Genomic DNA, 18364 nt, shown 5'->3' on the forward strand with positions numbered 1-18364 from the left:
ATTACTGTGGAACATGGCAACAGCAGTGGTGACAATACACAGGCACGTGAACTACATGATGTATTCCTGTTTTTTCTTTTTAAAGCAACTTCACATTTAGGCTACATAAGAAAGTAGGATGTGACATTAAACCCAGCACAATACACAGAAGCAAAGAAAAAGGAAAACACAACATGAAATGTAAATATGAACAATGGCTTTCATGACCATTTAAAACATGCATTATTATAAAATATTTTTTGTAGCAAATCTCGGCCTCTGTGACACAAACGTACACTTAGATGATGATTGTATATGAATGTTAGACAGAAAACGCTTTGAGTATTCAGAAAGAGTAGGTGCTATATAAGAACCAGACCATTTATCATTACCATTTAACTGCCCACTCCAGATACTGTCCCTCCCTCTGTCCACCTGCACAGTTCTGCAGGTTGAACATAAGCTGCTGAAATTCCTGGCCTCGGGCAAAGTATTCAGGCCAAGCAACTTTTCCTTGAGCTTGGGTCTTACTCTAAGTTTTCCTTAAGTAGGTCCAACACACAGTCTCCTGCCAAACAACAATTCAAAGTAAGAAAGATTCAGTGGAGGCCCAATTACATTAATCCTGGTGGATGAACTTATAAATCGTGGACTTTAAAGCCTAATTTCGGTGCTCCTGGAGGTGGTACACACTAGTCCGAATAATTTGTACAGCTCTTTAAAATGCGAGGTCGGATTTAAGTTAAGACTGATCACCAAGCAACTGAATGAGCGACAGGTCAATGAACACCAGAGGGAGGAGAGCAGGGATGTTGGAGTTAATGAGTTAGCCAAGGTGTGTAAGGCTTTTGAGCGGGGTTTTTCTGCAGAGCACTGGAGCGTTATCAGGAGCAAGAAATCCTTCCATGGCGAGTATCGCTTTGCCATCATCTTTGCTTATATTCAGCAGCAGTTAACCAGCTGGCACATTATAAACTGCCCAGATTTGTTTGTAATTACATGTTAATCTATGGATATTAATGAGTACAACATTTGTTTACATTAAATAACCTCAAAAATGACTAAGTGGCAGAGCTGTCCTTATGTCTATTATTGCTCAGGCTCATTGACTGCTGAGTGGTGTTTCTGCTCTGTTGGTCTGGATGGTTGAGAGACAGTTGGTTGGTTGGAAATTTGCTTAATTTAAGATTGTAATATATATTTACAGGCAGAGGAGCCGGGTTTCAGTGCTCACTACCAGAGCAGCTTTGAAAGTTGATGCTAGCATAATGTGGTGAGGCAGCAACACCTGTGGGAATGCTGGGAGTGACACAAATTGAGTTTGCTGCATCTTCTGGCTGCTGGAGGCGCTCCTGTATCTCCTTGGACACACAGTCCTTCAACAAGAGAACGAAAAATGTTGTTGAAATAGTTGATTCATAATCCTAATAATAAATGCTATTCAGACAAATTGGACTTAAAACTGCAAATAAGGTAAAACATTTTTACCTAAAACTTTTACTACTGAATTTCTAGCTCAACAACACATAATAACCATCACACACATTATTGCTGTCACACAATTACAATTTGACAGAGATTAATGAACATTCTCACGTTTGAAGATAAGGATTGAAACTCCCAGAAGCACCAGCACAGTTATACACTTCATTACAGTAATGAGCAGCTCGAAGACACCTGCAAAATAAACAAAAGGGTGTAAACTTTAGACACCGATGGAAAAATGTCTGTTCCAGCTGGCATCATGTTTCAAACTATGTGAAGATGAGTCTGAAATCACTTTAAGATTCTTAACGGGACTAAATATAGTTTTTAATTGTCTTTAGAGAGTTACTGATTCAAACTCAGCATTTACTTTTATAATATGTTCACATGTTGAAACAAAATAAAATAAAAATGTCAACATCTTTTCCGCAACCAATCACCAAAACAGTCTTACTGAGTCTAGCTAATCTCATAAATCAACTGTCTTATTGCATTTGCTCTAATTTCAGGCGACACTTTATAATGTTTAAAATTCAAAAACTCGATGCAGTAGCTGGCACTGTTGTCTCACAGCAGGACTGGACCATCTTTCTGTGTGGACTTTGCATGACCTCTTTTTGCATCTGCACCAGTTCTTTCTGTGCTAACCTGCTGAGGTGGACTAAACAATGGACTGATCCCTGGTAGATTCCCAAGTGTTAATTAACAACACAGACATTAAAGTCATTGTAATTGTAATGTTCTGGAACTTAAAACTCAGTTTTCTATGTGAGATTGAATCAGCTCAGTTTAGAGTTCAACTAAGTTCATATTCACTTTGTTAAACATATTTTTGGGCAATACAGTGGTCCTTCACTATAAAGCGGTTCACTTTTTGAGGCCTCGCTGTTTTGCGGATTTTCTTGTGCAATTTTGCATGGGTTGTTGTTGTTGTTGTTTTTTTACAACACGTTGTGTTCTGCATCTCCTCCGTGCTGTGTCTCCTGTTCAGTACAAAATGCGTTCAGCTTGTCAAATTTACATAATTCTTCCATCGCTAGCAGTGTGACTCTGAAGTACAGTGCTGTATGTTTGTAAGTTTTCTCCCCAACAAACACAACAATGTCGATGAAACTTTTCGCACCGTTTTGTCTGCTGAAAGCAGAGGAAGATGATAACTATCAGACAAAAAGTCTGACTTCTGGACGTGCTAAAGGAAAGTAGAAATTACCGTATTTTTCAGACCATTAGGCGCACCGGATTATAGGGCACATTAAGCGAAACAAAACAGTCAGATAAGTCAAACTTTACTCAACTCATTCTTCTTGCTTCCTCTACATCTGTACCATTGATTCATTAATGCTGAATTCTCTGGCAGCTGCTCTGTTCCCATGTTCTGGACCTGAACACAGGGTTTGATCTTTGGTTTCGTTCTATAATACTGGACTTATTTTTCTACTAAGGTTTGAACTTTGAGAGTTTAAACAAGACAGAAAAGTGTGAAAATGTTCACGCCTGTCATAGAAAAGTGTATAAAGTGTGTCGTGAGGGGTTTTACAGCCTTAAAACATCTATATTAATTGTAAAAAATGAAGTTGGCTACTTTCTGGATTTAACCTGTCCTGGGTTATTTTTAGAACTCCCGCGATAAACGAGGAACCGCTGTACAGCCCTTTGATGCTCAATCAAAACAACATTTTTAGGAATCGAGCTGTAATTAATCTAAATTCAGCTCACGCTCCATGCCATTCACTGGTGGTAAGGTACCATGAGGCTCATGTGTGACCTGCACTGTGGTCACACATGTGCCCAGTCCCAGTACTTGTGTGTGATTTGGGGCATATCTGGGCCTAAGTGGAGCAGTCTACATCTAGAGTGTGGGTATATGCCTTCCTAAATGCAGGGATGCCTAAACAAAGGAGAGATTATGGCCATTTTAAATAAATGTACCAGACCACCTTGAACTTTTCAGCAACGATATTTAATTGAAGGACTAAAATGTGCAGCCAATGGTATACGCTGCTGCATTTCATTGTGACATAGTCCAGTGTGGGCTTCTCTGACTACAGACTACCTCTGCTGGACATACTCTTACATCAGACCCACAGGACCATGTCTGCTGGCTTAGAGGCTTCAAAGTGGTCACACCCTTTGTGGACAAACACAGATTCTTACCAGAGCTCACGTGAGGAACAACAGCTGACTGTGTGAAAGTTGGTGATGCTGTTGATGGCTCTGTAAAAAAAAGTGAGAATTATAATTAAATGTATTTGTCCAACAAAAGATTAAGACATACATCAAATATACATCAGGTAGCAAAAGTAACACTGACCTATCATAGATATAATTTAGATAAATACACCAGTTGAATTTGGTGAAACCCTTAGAGCAGCATTGTGGTCCTCGCTCCATACCATTCACTGGTGGTAATGCACCAAGAGACACATGTGTGACCTGCACTGTGGGTCCCAGCACTTGTGTGTAATTTGGGCCATATCTGGGCCCGAGTAGGGCAGTCTACACCTAGAGTGTGGGCATATGCTCTCCTAAATCTAGGCATGCCTAAACCCTTAAATAAATATAGCAGACCACTTTGCAGCAGCAGTATCTGACTGGAGGACTAAAATGTCAGCCTGTGGTATAGGCTGCTACATTTCATGACCACGTGCCCAGTGTGGGTTTCTCTGACTACAGACTTACTCTGCTGGACATATGTCTCCCCAAAGTGCTCTCACACAGGGCCCGCATGACCATGTTAGAGACTTCAAAGTCATCACTCCCTTTGTGGACAAACACAGATTCTTACCAGAGCTCTCGTGAGGAACAACAGCTGACTGTGTGAAAGTTGGTGATGCTCTTGATGGCTCTATAAACAAACAGTGAGAATTATATTTAACTGTATTTGTCCAACAAAAGATTAAGACATACATCAAACATGCATCAGGTAGCAAAAGTAACACTGGTCCTTCACAGAAACACACCAGAATGTTTTGACTCTTAGATCCTGAAAAAATGTTTCCTGGACTTTTTAATTGGTTTGATATATGGACTTAAATATATGATACATGATTAATAATAAACCTACAGCACCTTCAACCTCCAGTTTTATTTGTCTGACTGAAACTCTGTAGCTTCCATCCTTTGATCCCACTCCACACCAGTAGACACCAGCGTCCTGTGAGGAAACACCACTGATGGACACGTTGAAGCCTCTGTTGGTGTTTGTGAGTCTGAATTTCCCGTTTAACCTCTGACCTTTTGTTGACAAAATATCGTTACAGGTGAAATTCTCCCCTCTGCAGAAAAACTGGACCCTGGACTTGAAATCATCATCTGGATAATCACACTTGATGTTAGCTGCTCTGGTCACAGTTTGAGTAAATGGCTGCTGGCAGTTTTCTGTATAAAAATAAAGACAAAACCCCCCAAAGCAGGACGATAAAGTATTTGAATGTCATTCATTATATCACAACATGTAACTTGTACTTTGTCACCAGAGCGTTTGTCACACACTACTTTAACATTTTTAACTTCCTCGTGTGCTGACAAAGGTGTGAAACAGATGAAGACACGAGCAAACTGTGAAATTTCCTTTCAAAAGTCTGAGATGTAAAGTAACTTCTGAGATTAAAAAACAAACAAAGTAATGTAAACATGCGTTTAACCTGTAATCTGTAATAAATCTTTACATTTCCAAACTATGATTTATGTTGTGTGATAGAAACAAACTATATAATACCAAAATACAGGTGAGGAAATCTGATTTTAGTTATTAATTTCTTGTGTTGTACTAATAACATCAACAACAACAATAATAATCACATTTCTTACCAGATTTCAATTCCTTTTTGACAGGAGATCTGTTTGAGCCTTGATCAAATTCACATCTGTATATCCCAAAGTCTGCTTGTTTAAGATCTCTGATGCCCACCGTGAGAGTTTTATGTTTTGTATCATGGTACAGAGAAAATCTGCCTTTATTGTCCCAAACATCCTTCAGAGAGCTTCGTAAGCTTGTTCTATTGGGAAAAACTACATTGATGTGGTCATATTTTTTATTTGCTTCAGGATATTTGCAGATGAATTGAACCCATCCTTGTTTGCATGCCATCAAAACATCTTCATCATCACCATAGGCAGCACAACCTGCAGATCAAAGAGAAATGTTAGTATCCTGTTATGTCCTGTTATTGAATTTTCTGTGTTTAGTAGGTAGGACCCCTTCTCATACAGTTAACACTATAGATAATCAGACATCTGTGTCACATATGTATATGTAGTGTTGCTTAGTGTGAGATATCTGTAAGTATGTGTTAGTAATGTTTTTACCTGTCGTCAGTGAGAGGATGAGTAGTAGCAGTAAGTTCATTATGTTGGTTTCAGATCTGCAGTTAGCTTCCTTTTGTCACGCTGGCTCTTCTGTTGGTCGCTTAAATTTCTGTCACATAATACCTAAAGTTTCCTCACACTAACTTTTCTGTTTAATGTTATTTTGTCATAGGTTACGATCTTATCATTGGCAGTAAAGATGAGGTAAGTGTTGCGTGGGACAAAGGAAATGATCAGACAGCACGACAGAAATAGCAGAGGTGTGGACTCGAGTCACATGACTTGGACTCGAGTCAGACTCGAGTCATTAATTTTATGACTTTAGACTTGACTTGAAAAAATGTTCTAAGACTTGTGACTTGACTTGGACTTTTACACCAATGACTTGGGACTTGAATTGGACTTGAACCGGTTTACTTGAAAAGACTTGATATTTTACCCCAAATATAAAATTTAACACGCATATTATATAGAGATTGAAAATGGGACGTCATTCACGGGTAGAACTGCAAAGGATTCTGGGAACTCGTGGCAAGAGGTACTAGCGCACGCAGGCTTTCAATTGAAATCACAGCGATAAAAAGAAACACAAAAATGTCAAGAAGCCGTTGTATTATTAACTGCAATAGCCGGTCGCATGACAGCCACGGGAAGCCGACGGGTAAAGAGATCGGTTGTTATCGGATTACGTCGTTGAAGAGAAATTGTTCGAGCCATGTTTCCGAAGTAACAAAGACGCGATGGATGGCCTGGATTGCAGCCATTCAAAGATCAAATATAACGTCCCAGAACACTCCAGCTCACAGGTTAGTCTGCTCCAAGCATTTACACGAAGGTCAGTGTTTTTTAGTAGTTAATACGTCATTTTTCTTAACATAATTGGTGATATAGGTTACAAGTAAGTCTGGCGCTGAACAGAAATTGTCGCGCTATGCTCCTTTATTTATTGTGCATAAATAGTGAATTGTCCTGACACAATATTGCGTTTCGCTTCTGTTATTATGGTACATTGACAAAAACATATACTTTTATTCACAGGATAAAACAGGTTTTTTGTATCACTAATTGCCCAGTACGATTACAGCATACAGTATTATTGTCACTGCTACATTTCTGTGATGCTACCAGAAATTATTTCCACTACTAATTAATTACCGTTGAGCTCAAAGGTCCTATTAATAAACGGTTAATGAATGTGTATTTATGAAGACGATTTGTGAGACTGGTAAACTTATGATACTACGATGGTCTTTCGTTCTACACGGTGCATTTCAAGGTCCTGCACCCATCCGTCGGTAAACTGTACCTGGGCTTGTTGCAGTGACCTGAAGTTACTAAACTTCATGAGTGTATGCACTCACTCCAAGAACCGTATGATTATAAATATGCATATAAATATGCTAAGATGAGATAGCTGACTTCATCTAACTAGCAAATGTTGTCCAGGCTACGTTGGTGATACAGTTTTTTTTTAATGTGTATGATATTTTTGTCATGCGGTTTTAAAGCCGGTCCTACAACCGCATCCAAGAATAACATGCAGCTTATCTCAGAACTGTCGGTGAAAATTATTCTTGGAGCTAGGTTTAATTGAGCTGCATTTTAAAGAGGTGCAATTTCACAATTTGTGTATATTTTCTAAGTTCACTATTTTGTCATGTGTTGAGAAAAACACAGATTTTAAAATTACATGGTCTAATATTTACATTTAGCATATAACTGCAACATTATTTTTTCGTTGTTTTTTTTTTTTAAAGACTCAAAAGGACTTGAAATTCAAAGTTTCAGACTTGTGACTTGACTCGGACTTTTACACCAGTGACTTGAGACTCGACTCTGACTTGCCTGACATTACTTGAGACTTGACTTGAGACTTGAGGATAAAGACTTGAGACTTACTTGAGACTTGCAAAACAATGACTTGGTCCCACCTCTGAGAAATAGCTTCATACTTTTAGTTTTTACTGCACCATCACGTCAAGGTTAGGCTATGAAGAATATTTCACAAAAGCAAAGCAACGTTTATTTGTATGTGACCACATGATGTCGAATGACACTGATTCCAGAAAATTTGAACACTGTCTGAACTGGAGATGAAAGAAAATATTTTAGTCTCTTAAACCTCGACTGAAAACACCTCGAAGACAACATGTCGAATGATGGGAAAGCGACATGTTTCCCACCACATTCATTCACAACGTCAGGTAGTTTGCTGAACTCTAAAATCGTTTTAGAATATTTATAGTAGTAATGTAAATGTGAATCACTAACCAAGCCAATTTAATCAAATCTTTAGTTTCACGTCACAAAATCTGTCGTTTTCATCCTGTAAACCAGATGTTTAAGGCCCAGTTTCATCTGTAAATTGATGTAATCTGTAAACCCTGTAAGCTCAAATGAGCCTGCATCATTTCTGCAGAAGCAGAGCCAGGAACAGGAACTGTTCTAACCCTGAGAGAGGTTGGTGTTGGCAATGCAGCAAAAATAACGATGAGTTAACTTCCAACTAAAAACCTGTGGGATCAAGAAGTGGCACAAATAAACTGCTGCATGACCACAGACATGCAGAAAAACACTTATCTTGAAAGCAGGAAGTGATGCTAACTACATCACTGTGATACACGGACCTGTTAACTTGTCACTGACAGTAAGATGTCAAAGAATGGCCTGGTAAAAGTTAATTGAGTGGTTGAGTCGACAGCACACACAGACTGATTTGTTCTTAGTTTAGATAAGTTCTGGTTATTAGTTTCTTTTTTTTAAATTCCCTGATCGATTACTGATAGATGAATTGATAAAGGAATCTATGACCCTTTCTTTCTTCCACACAATGTGTTATTTACAGTCTGTGTGACCAGCTCACATTTTATGAACCAGTCATTGTGCTAAATAAAATCACTGAGCCAGTCATCCTTCTGGGAAATACTTTCCACCAATTATGACATCATTTGCAGATTTCATCTAAACTCTTTGTTATGTCCCCAAGACGGAGGCCCGAGGAGGGTGTGGGGAGCAACAAAAGTAGAGCTGGGAGAGAAAGAAACAAGCAAAATAATACAGAAACTTTTAAATTATAAACTTTATTCTTATCGACACAAAGAGACAGCAGTGCTGTTATATCAATATCAAAACAAAAAGAAAAACATGACACAATTCACCAGGAAAGCAGGACATTCTGCTATTACTAAATAAAAAAGCAAATATAATAACGTTGTGTTATCTTAAGTCAAAAGCCAAACCAAAAACATACATAAGAAATATGCACGCACAAAAAAAAGAAAGAGAAAAAACTCCCCAAAGACATATTAAGAGGACCACAACAGTAGTCCGATTGCGCGAGCTGAGTGTGAGCATCATTAGCAGTTTATTTTTCCTTTTCCAAGCTGCTCTTCATATTCTTGGCCACCAGATGCCGCCAAATAGCACCGTGTTGAAAAACTGGGTAACAAACACTTTTTCAAAACAAGCTTAATTTGCCCATCACTAGATTTCAACACTGCTCCCACAAACACAACTCCAAAATACATTACCGGGCTCTTCTTTTGCTCAACCTCGGTTTCATACACTAGAAAACAACACCTGGATTTTATAATGTCGGGGTTAATGGCCGAGTGGGTCCAGGTGCCGACTGGGGAAAAGAGCGGCATGTGGGCCCTGGAGAGAAAAGAGAGAGAGAGTGGAAGAAAGAGCAGCACCACACACCTACACCTGCCCAGCTCCACAGAATATAACACGCTTTAAAAAGCACATTTCATTTTGGCTCAGGCTCATTGATTACTGAGCAGAGAGTCTCCTCTGCAGGTCTGGATGGTTGAGTGATTGTCGGGTTGGTTGGACATTTGCTTAATGTCAAAGTAGAATATTCACAGGCAGAGGAGCTGCGTTTCAGCGCCTCACCACCCGCTTTGTAAGAGCAGCTTTCAAAGTTGATGCAATCGTAAAGTGGTGAGGCAGCTACATCTGTGGGGACGCTAGCAGTGACATAAATCGAGGTCAGTGCATTTTCTGGCTGGTCTGGTTGCTGGGGGCGCTCCTGTATCTCCTCATACGTACAGTCCTTCAACTACAAAATAAAAAAATATAGTTTAAAAACTTCATATAAAATCACATAAAACTTTTGGATGTTTATTCATCTGTATGATTTATTGCTGTCATGTTTTATGATAAATACACCCTACAATCATTTTCAAAATGATTAAAAAAACATTGCGGCAGGTTATGTTGCAATGTGCTGATTAGTTGTAATCATTAGTTGCCAGTAAAATATATTTTAAAGGAATGTATATTTTCTTTCATTATTGCCGTAATGTGAAATATATTTCATCCTTTATAACAGACGTCTGCCTGAAAAGCTTTTATGAGCCAACATCTGTGTGTCTGCAGTTCAGTCCAGGAGGTTTTAACTGGGGAGACATTTCAACTATGTTTCCTGGATTGTCACCAGTTATACATGAAAATAAATAAATAAACAAACTAAAATTCCACACTAACCTCTTTGGCATGTTGCAATGCTGCATTAGCTCCTCTGCATTTTGAAAAGGAGATTCCTGGCAAAAACGAAGCAGAAAATCAAGAAATAAGCAAAATTATCTGTTAAAGATTTACATTTTTTCTAATTTGATTGTTTTTTAAATGTCTGATATGATGAGAACTCAGCAAAGATGATATCTTTCATAACTTTAAAAAATCTACGTCAGCTAATGTCATGCATCATGTATACTGCAGATTGTTAGATATAATTTGTACAAAAGTACAGGGATGTGTTTTTTCTTTTTTTGGAGAAAAGCAGCAAACATGTTTGTGTGACTGATGATGTACAAAGGATTTAGTGAAAGTTCTTACGTCTGTAGACAAGGATGAAAACGACCAGAAACACCAACCCAGTTATTATGATTACAACTATTCCAACGTCAGAAATGCCTGCAGCGTAAACCAAACAACAATTTTCCAACATTATTCATCATCCCAGCATTGACATCCCAAACTGTCTTTGTTGGAAAATGTGAAAGGAGCAGTTTTTAAGAAATTTAAAAAATAAAAATTGTTATGTGAACAGCCACAAACTTTCCCAGTTCTCATAAGCTGCAGAAGTTTTAGGATACCACATGTACTCTCTCACCATGACTCTCAGCAGATGCAGTGGGTCCTGTAGTTGAAAAAACAGCAGACGTAAATGATTGGTGGAAACCGAAGGAAACAAATGTGCATTCAGACTCTACTTTGAGGCATTAGATTAACAGAGTTTAATTAAAGGATAAAATAATATCATCAATTTGGAAAAAAAGAATATTTATAATTTTTAGACACCAGCTTAGAGGTTACCATCTCGTTTTCCTCTCCACTTTTTAAAGTGGCATTACAAAATGTAATGTTAGCAAAGTGAAGTGAAGTTAGCCAGTAAAAGTCTTGTGTTCGATGGGGTTCGATCCCAGTCTGCTCCAGTCTGCATGCCAAATATCCTTGTGCAAGATACTAACCGCTGGTTGCTCTCCGATGCATCCATCAGAGTGTGAATGTGTAATAGAATGTAAGTTAGGTTGCACTGAAAACCTAGAAAAGTGCTTGTGTGAATGGATTTGATTTGTTGAATGAACAAGTTGTATAAAGCGCTTTGAGTGCTCAGAGTAGAAAAGTGCAATACAAGAACCCGTCCATTTACCATTTATTAACCTAATGTAGTAATACCTCATAATCAGAAAACACACATTTTTAGTGCCGAGTATAAGCACATCCTCTTTTCTTAAAGCTCGTTCTGTGTCAAACCTTTTTGGCAGGTTCGTTTCTTTTAAATTCTTTTAAAGTCATTTTCTTGCTAACAGTTACGATTAAAAGTCTTTATTTTTTAATATTTTTATTTTTAAAATGATTTTATTAAAACTGCAAAAAATAAAACATTATAAATAATGAATTAAAAGTAAAATATATGTGCAAAATGAGCCTGCTTTAATATGCTGTGCATTATGACCCAGGGTCAGATAATAAAATAGCACGGCTCACCTACAGTCAGGGACAATCTGTTGAAGAACCTGTTACTTTGGTGTTCATTGGTGCTTTCTGCTCCACACCAGTATGTCCCACTGTCGTCCACTGTCACTTCTCTCACTGTCATGGTGATATTTTTCTTTTTTTTATTGTCATTCATCCAAAACCTCTTGTTCCTATTGGGATCTCTGGTGCTTACTAAAGGTGTACATATAGATGGATCTTCTCCCTTACAGATAAATTTTGTACAATTTGAGAGAGTCTGGTTATATTTACACCAGTACGTGAAGTTCTCTCCAACAGCTGGTGATCTTGTGAAGCTCTTAATATCTGTGGAAAACAGAGGCAAACATACGTTAGTAGTTCCTAAATATAAAACGTAAACCTTTAAAGTGGAAAAGATAAGTTATTTACTTTTAATACTTAGTTTTATTTTTGTGAGTGCAGCATGATGAATCCCCTCAGGTGATCTTACGCCGCACCAGTAAATACCATCATCCTGAGAGGACACATTACTGATGGACATATTGAAGCTATGGCTGATGTTTGAGGGAGTGAATGTCCTGTTTGACTTTGGATAAGATTTTGTTGATAAATTGTCCTCGCAGGTGAAACCTTCCCCTTTGCAGAAAAACTTGATCCACGACTTGTATTTGTCTTCTGGATAATCACATCTGATGGTGGTTTTAGCTGTTCTGTATGCAATTTGATGAAATGCTTTTGGGCATTGTTTTGCTGGGAAAAAAAAAAGTATTACTCACAAATGTCTTTTTCTCTGGAAAGGAAAGGCTCACATGATCCATTTATTTAGATACAGTAATCCAAACTATGAATGTGTTGACCAATGTGAATTAAAATCAGCCACAGCATATATGAATGTGAATAAGAAATTATTCCTTCTTACCAATTTTAAATTCTAATTCCTCGCTGTCAGCTGATGAATTCTTCGTCTGATGTTGCTTAATGATCACTCTGAGAGTGTTTTGCTCAGTTGTTGAAGCCTTAGTCATTTGACATTTTCTAGTTGTGTTTTGGTTGCAGGTGAATTCAACCCATCCTTTTGTGCAAATCTTCTCTTCTGACAGCAGCTCACAACCTAAAGCAAACATTCACATGATAAAGGTCACTGAAATAAAATCCCAGAGGGGGGTCCGAAGATGGTATTTAGGGAAGGTTACTTTTAAAATGTATTCCACTACAGATTAAAGAATACATGCCTCAAAATGTATTTTGCAACGTATTCTGTTACTCAATGAGAGTAACGTATTCTGAATACTTTGGATTACTAATATATGATCATGCTTTTTACAACTACATGAATGTACTATTGCTGTGTGATTTATTACTATTACTGAAGATTATTTGCCATACCAACACCAACTAGATTTTTAAATCTTTATTTAAAATGAGTAACAGTAGGTGGACATTAGGTAAGGCTGCACTTTTGCAGCGATCTCGTAGAAAACTATTCCTGTATCAGTGATGTTTTCTTTTTGTCTGCTTTCATAACTGCACATGATTATTTGCAGCTAGCAGGTTGTTAATGCAACATTCATTAATAGTAATAAATCAGACAGCAATAGTACATCAAAGATACTTTAGTGGCACATAACCCAGGTAACTACCACAACTAAAACAAGTTAGTTGCATTAGGCTAACGCTAGTTTTTTAAAAAGAACTTACTTCCAGCTGAGAGCAGCTTGTTTGCTGGCAGGTCAGATTCACTTTAAATGTGAAGTGGTGTCGGAATTTACAGCTCCGAACCGTAGTAAAGAGACCTCTGTCTAATAAGTCGGGCTCCATGTGTACACGTGTGACAGTGTGACACAAGTAAGTGAGTGTTGGGCCGGAACGTTAGGCTGTATGTTGTTGTTGTTGTTGTTGTTGTTGTACATGACAGAGAGTCAATCTGAGTCACATGACTTGTTAATAAACCTAACTGCCCCGTTGGGGTATTCTGTAGTCTGTCATGCACGAGACCAGAATACAACACCGTGTTCCCAAACCACAACCACAAACACAGTGTACTTCTAAGTCTTAACAGCTTACTTACAACTGGGCTCGTACGTGTATTCTGTTACTCCCCAACACTGCTCTCACAGCACTCTTTTCTGCACAATGGAAGCTGCAGTACAGCGGCCTCATCTCTGCAGCCACAGTACCAATCCATCTATCGACCTCCCGCTTCCCTCTGAACAAGACCCTGTGACTGCACAAGTCACTGAACAACCTTCCACCATCTGGCTATGCCTAGAAATTCTGTCTACAAGAATTAAGAATACAATCAATGACAAAGAGCAGCGTTCAAAACCCACCAGGAAATAGTCCAAATTATTGCTGGCAATGCAAACCAGGCTCTTGCAGCAGTTGTATAAGAACCAAATAGCTTGCAACAACCGACCAGATACCCCATAATAGTGGACCATGTCCCACAGAATACTTTGAGCGACAAAATCGAATGCATTGTCTCTGATCTATTGTTCTGCACAGATGACAGGCTGGACCCGTTCCCTGACCTGGACGCACAGAGAACAAACCCTCTCATTCAAAAGCCCCGACATACAGGCAAGGAAGCCGAGGGGACACCAGGCTACGCACCCCAGCCTGCTGCCTCTCAACAAGGACACTGGTTCCAGAGCTCAAACCGTGTGTAGAGGTGAGCCTGATTATATCTGGCTGGTACCTCTCAACCTCACATACTGACCCAGGATCCTACCCCACCAGAGAGCTGATGTTTCATATCCACACCGCCAGCCTCGGTTGCCAGGGATCGGTCCGTCAGGGCCTCTGCCCTCGGCTGCCACAACACACAACCCACCCTACGCCCACAGTGCTTCCTGTGGGTGGGGGGCCTACAGGAGGGCATAGAGACCTTTTTTTTTTCTTTCTTTTTTAAAATTGTAATCTGTCACAATTGGCTTGTTACATCATGAGCTCATTATAGTTTTCCTTTTTCTTGTCACTTCCCGTTTTACTTTGCCTTTTGCTTTTGTGTGTCATTTTGCCTTTACTGGTTGTGTTCTTCTGTTCCTGTTTGATGCCACTGAGCTCATGTTCCTGTTCTATTGTCTTGGAGTTCTGTTGTTGTTAAAGCACATTGTTCATTAAAATTGTTTTTATTCACTCTCTGCCTTTCCAAATCTGTGGTTTCCTCTTACATCTGCTCAGGGGCGTTTCCTAAACCTGGACACAAAACCTCTGACGTAAACACACACACACAAAAAACTTTACACTTTAAATAAAATAGAAACTTAAACGCTTCTAGTTTGAAGACACTGTGTTTTAGTGTATATAATGAGTGCCCATTTCATAGGACATTACACACTACAATTAAAATCTTGGCAAAGAGAAATTTCACAAAAATAACACAGATGTGAAATTAAGTGTTAGTCTTCTAATTCTTCTAAATGAGGTTAAAAAAAGCTGTAAAACAGCTAAAAATGAACTCAGACTATTTGCTTCTGTAATCCTCTGTCTCCCACATTGTCATGTGTGTCATCATCAGAAGTAAATGTCAACATTTTTATTACAAGTATTTTACTGAGTGATAATGTCATTAGTTTTACTAGAGGATTAAATGAGGTCTGCAAATCATATTTAACTCTATTTTTGCCAAAAGATGGCCTGTTTCAAAGTAAATTATTATAAGTTATGAAGACAGTACATAAGCAGAAAATAAAAAGCTCAAACTCAAACGTCCTACTGTGTATGATTTAACACCATAATAAGAACATATAATGTAATATACAGTACAGCACTCATTATTATATAATATCAGGGTTAGTAATCTCTTTACCTGTCATTAGTGAGAGGATGAGCAGTAGAAGTAACTTCATTATGTTTGTTTTGTTCTTTAAAATCTTTATGACTTAAGTATTCAAATGCAGTTAGTTCCCATTCGCTTGTTGGCTGCTGAGTTGCTCTCCAGTGTCTATTCTTAACTTCATGGTTTATGGAACCTACATTTTCTTGCTGCTCCTTCCTGTTTGTACTTCCCATTTTTAAATTGTTTTTAATGCCCCCTTTCAACATCACACACTGCCATCTTCTCATTTTTAGTAAAGAGGAAGTTATTGGTATGTGTAAGTTTGAGAAAGATGGACAGCTTGTTAGGGTGCCTGGGTCGTCCACCCAGTGTTTTGTGTTTTTGGTTCTTTGATTTGGTTATTTCATTATATTCTAGCTTTGTCTTATGGGTCATAGGATTATTCTTAGTTTAGGTTCTCTATGTGGGTTTTGTTAGAGTTTTAGTGTTCTGCTTTTCTGTCTGTGATAGTTGCTGTATCCCCGAGTCAAGTCCGCATCTCTGTGTTATGTTTCCTGTTTTACTTTGAAGTGATGTCTGATGTTAATGTGTCTGGTTTTTGCTTCCCCTGTCTCGTTAGGCCTGATTTAATACAGTTTGTGTATCTCTTGCAATCTTGTTTGCAAAACAGATGATCATTTAATGGCACACCTTTTTGCACAGTTACACACTTTTTGTACCTCTCGCCCTATGACAGCTGGGATAGCGGAAGCGAATGGATGGATAAACAGTAAATCATGTTTTTACACATGACACGAGACCCCAATGAAAAGAAATAGAAGACATACAATATAATTTTAATAGATATAATTATATTAGATATGTTTATAATGTATACACATACACCATGTATGTACACAGTTCTGAAAACACGAAACTCAAAATATGTTGGGCACTTTTAGGGTGTGTAATTTTTCACAGTTACTTGAATAAAGAAGCTGGTTCAGGACTTCAGTTTTTACCAGAGTATTTTTAAGATAAGTGTTTGTACTTCTACTTTAGTGAAGAGTGTCTATTTTGTCACCTCTGTTAAACAACACGATTAAAAGACTGAAGAAGTTCAACTTGTGAAGAGAAAAAAGCCTTACAGACATTTTTATTTCTGCTGTCCCGTGGTTTGTGTTGAACATTTGAACACACTGACTGAAAGCCCAAAATAAATACTGTCCACGGGTCACTGCAAGACCAGCAGATAGACATGTGACAACTATGTATGTATGTATGTATGTATTTCAAAATGCTAAAAATTCCTTCTGATATATTATAATGCATGTTTTATTAAAGAATGTATCTTTAAGATCATAACAATCTAATTTTGGTTCATAATCTCATCAAGTAACAGGACGTTAACTTGAAATTCTGGTTTCTTTAACTCTTTAATAAAACCTGTCATAATTAATTTTGTAGTTTTGCGTAAAAAAGGTTTTTGTTAGGTTGAAATTGTTAAATCTTGTCATTGTGTTACTTTAATTGTGTGATCAAAGACATTCTGTTTCTGTTCCCCTCCCCGCCTGCTGAATGGTGGGGGAGACAGTTAGCTATAGTTTTTACCTGCAGACATTTCACGTAAGGTTCTCGTGTCCTTATTTAGTGAGGATGATTTACTTCCTGCTCTTTATCTCCTCACCTGTGTTTGTATAGGGTAAACCTTTGGAGGAAGCTAAGCCACATACAGGGGTGAGGGGAGATGATCACCAGGGAGTCACGCACACACACACACACACACACACACACACACACACACACACACACACACACACACACACAATCATCAGCTTCCAGTCAGCATGCATGCACACACACACACGCGCGCACGCACGCACACACACACACACACACACACACACACACACACACAATCATCAGCTTCCAGTCAGCATGCATGCACACACACACGCGCGCGCACGCACACACACACACACACACAGTGCCTTAGTTTTATGATGCACCATAGGGTTTTTTTACAGTAGCTGTTTGTGTAAACTGTGTCACAGAATAAAAGGCTGCAGGGGGGTCGCAAGTTTCTTAACTTGCTAGCAAGTTAAGAAACGGTTAAAGTGTTCTGTCCTGCTTTGTTCACAGGAATAAGTCTGAACTAGCAGGCCTGCTGAAGCGCAGACCCAACAGTTTTGCTGACTGGAAGCTGATGATTGTCTTCAGCAGCTGGACCTGGCTGTGATCCCAGAGCTAACTGTAGCAGGGTTGTAGCACTGTATTACAACCCAGATTTCGCACTGGGTCTAGGCTGACTACTTTCTAAGCACCAACGAATAGTTTTATAAAACATTTACAAGAAATTGCTAAAGTTGAGATTTAGTAGAACAATAAAGACGTTAGAGAAAGAACCAGGGGAATGGTATGTGTCATGGTCCCTGTGCCTGCCCAGCCGGCCTCACAAGGCTACACTTGTGTTTTTGCTTTTTCTCTCTCTCCCCTACCTCTCTGCCTGGGCGGAGCTCACAGCTGGCTCCCACCCTTGGCTCACACAGCTGTTGGCGATCAGCTGATGGCGATCAGCTGATTACCGATCTGCTATGCAGATGACACCCAGCTCTATCTGTCCATGAAGCCAGATAACACACACCAATTAGTTAAACTGCAGGAATGTCTTAAAGACATAAAGACCTGGATGGCCGCTAACTTTCTGCTTCTTAATTCAGATAAAACTGAGGTTATTGTACTCGGCCCTGAAAATCTTAGAAATATGGTATCTAACCAGATTCTTACTCTGGATGGCATTACCTTGGCCTCCAGTAACGCGGTGAGGAACCTTGGAGTCATTTTTGACCAGGACATGTCCTTCAA

The 18364-nt window shown here is 38.8% G+C and overlaps 2 protein-coding genes across 2 annotated transcripts; both read right to left on the reverse strand.

The window, feature by feature from the left end:
* Positions 1–4471: 4471 nt before the first annotated feature.
* Positions 4472–5569, reverse strand: LOC147331576 (lachesin-like). Its single transcript, XM_086294387.1, has 2 exons — positions 5275–5569; positions 4472–4842 (listed from the first exon to the last, which is right to left on the reverse strand). The coding sequence occupies exons 1-2, from the start codon at positions 5552–5554 to the stop codon at positions 4472–4474; spliced, it is 651 nt and encodes a 216-aa protein (XP_086150513.1). The 5' UTR covers positions 5555–5569.
* A 3134-nt stretch (positions 5570–8703) lies between these two features.
* LOC147331577 (uncharacterized) lies at positions 8704–17120 on the reverse strand. Its single transcript, XM_086294113.1, has 9 exons — positions 17111–17120; positions 15551–15622; positions 12659–12850; positions 12169–12489; positions 11770–12084; positions 10892–10918; positions 10615–10692; positions 10264–10319; positions 8704–9835 (listed from the first exon to the last, which is right to left on the reverse strand). Exons 1-9 carry the CDS (start codon positions 17118–17120, stop codon positions 9524–9526), a joined length of 1383 nt encoding a protein of 460 aa, XP_086150239.1. The 3' UTR covers positions 8704–9523.
* Between the last annotated feature and the right edge of the window lie 1244 nt (positions 17121–18364).

The sequence above is a fragment of the Aulonocara sp. 'chitande type north' Nkhata Bay genome, linkage group LG5 (assembly GCF_057382095.1).
Source record: "Aulonocara sp. 'chitande type north' Nkhata Bay isolate Kocher_YH1m ecotype deep benthic linkage group LG5, A_spYH_male_GT1.1, whole genome shotgun sequence".
Classification (NCBI taxonomy): Eukaryota; Metazoa; Chordata; class Actinopteri; order Cichliformes; family Cichlidae; genus Aulonocara; species Aulonocara sp. 'chitande type north' Nkhata Bay.

Bases quoted from the DNA above. Each gene is read 5' to 3' on its own strand.
- LOC147331576 (XM_086294387.1), bottom strand. From the start codon at position 5,554: ATGGCATGCAAACAAGGATGGGTTCAATTCATCTGCAAATATCCTGAA. The intron at 4,843-5,274 runs GTAAGAAATGTG...ATTTTTATACAG, and splicing joins CAAAAAGGAATTGAAATCTG to AAAACTGCCAGCAGCCATTT.
- LOC147331577 (XM_086294113.1), bottom strand. The intron at 10,919-11,769 runs GTGAGCCGTGCT...TTTCAACTACAG, and splicing joins CAGATTGTCCCTGACTGTAG to GACCCACTGCATCTGCTGAG. The intron at 10,693-10,891 runs GTGAGAGAGTAC...TTTACGCTGCAG, and splicing joins TGCATCTGCTGAGAGTCATG to GCATTTCTGACGTTGGAATA.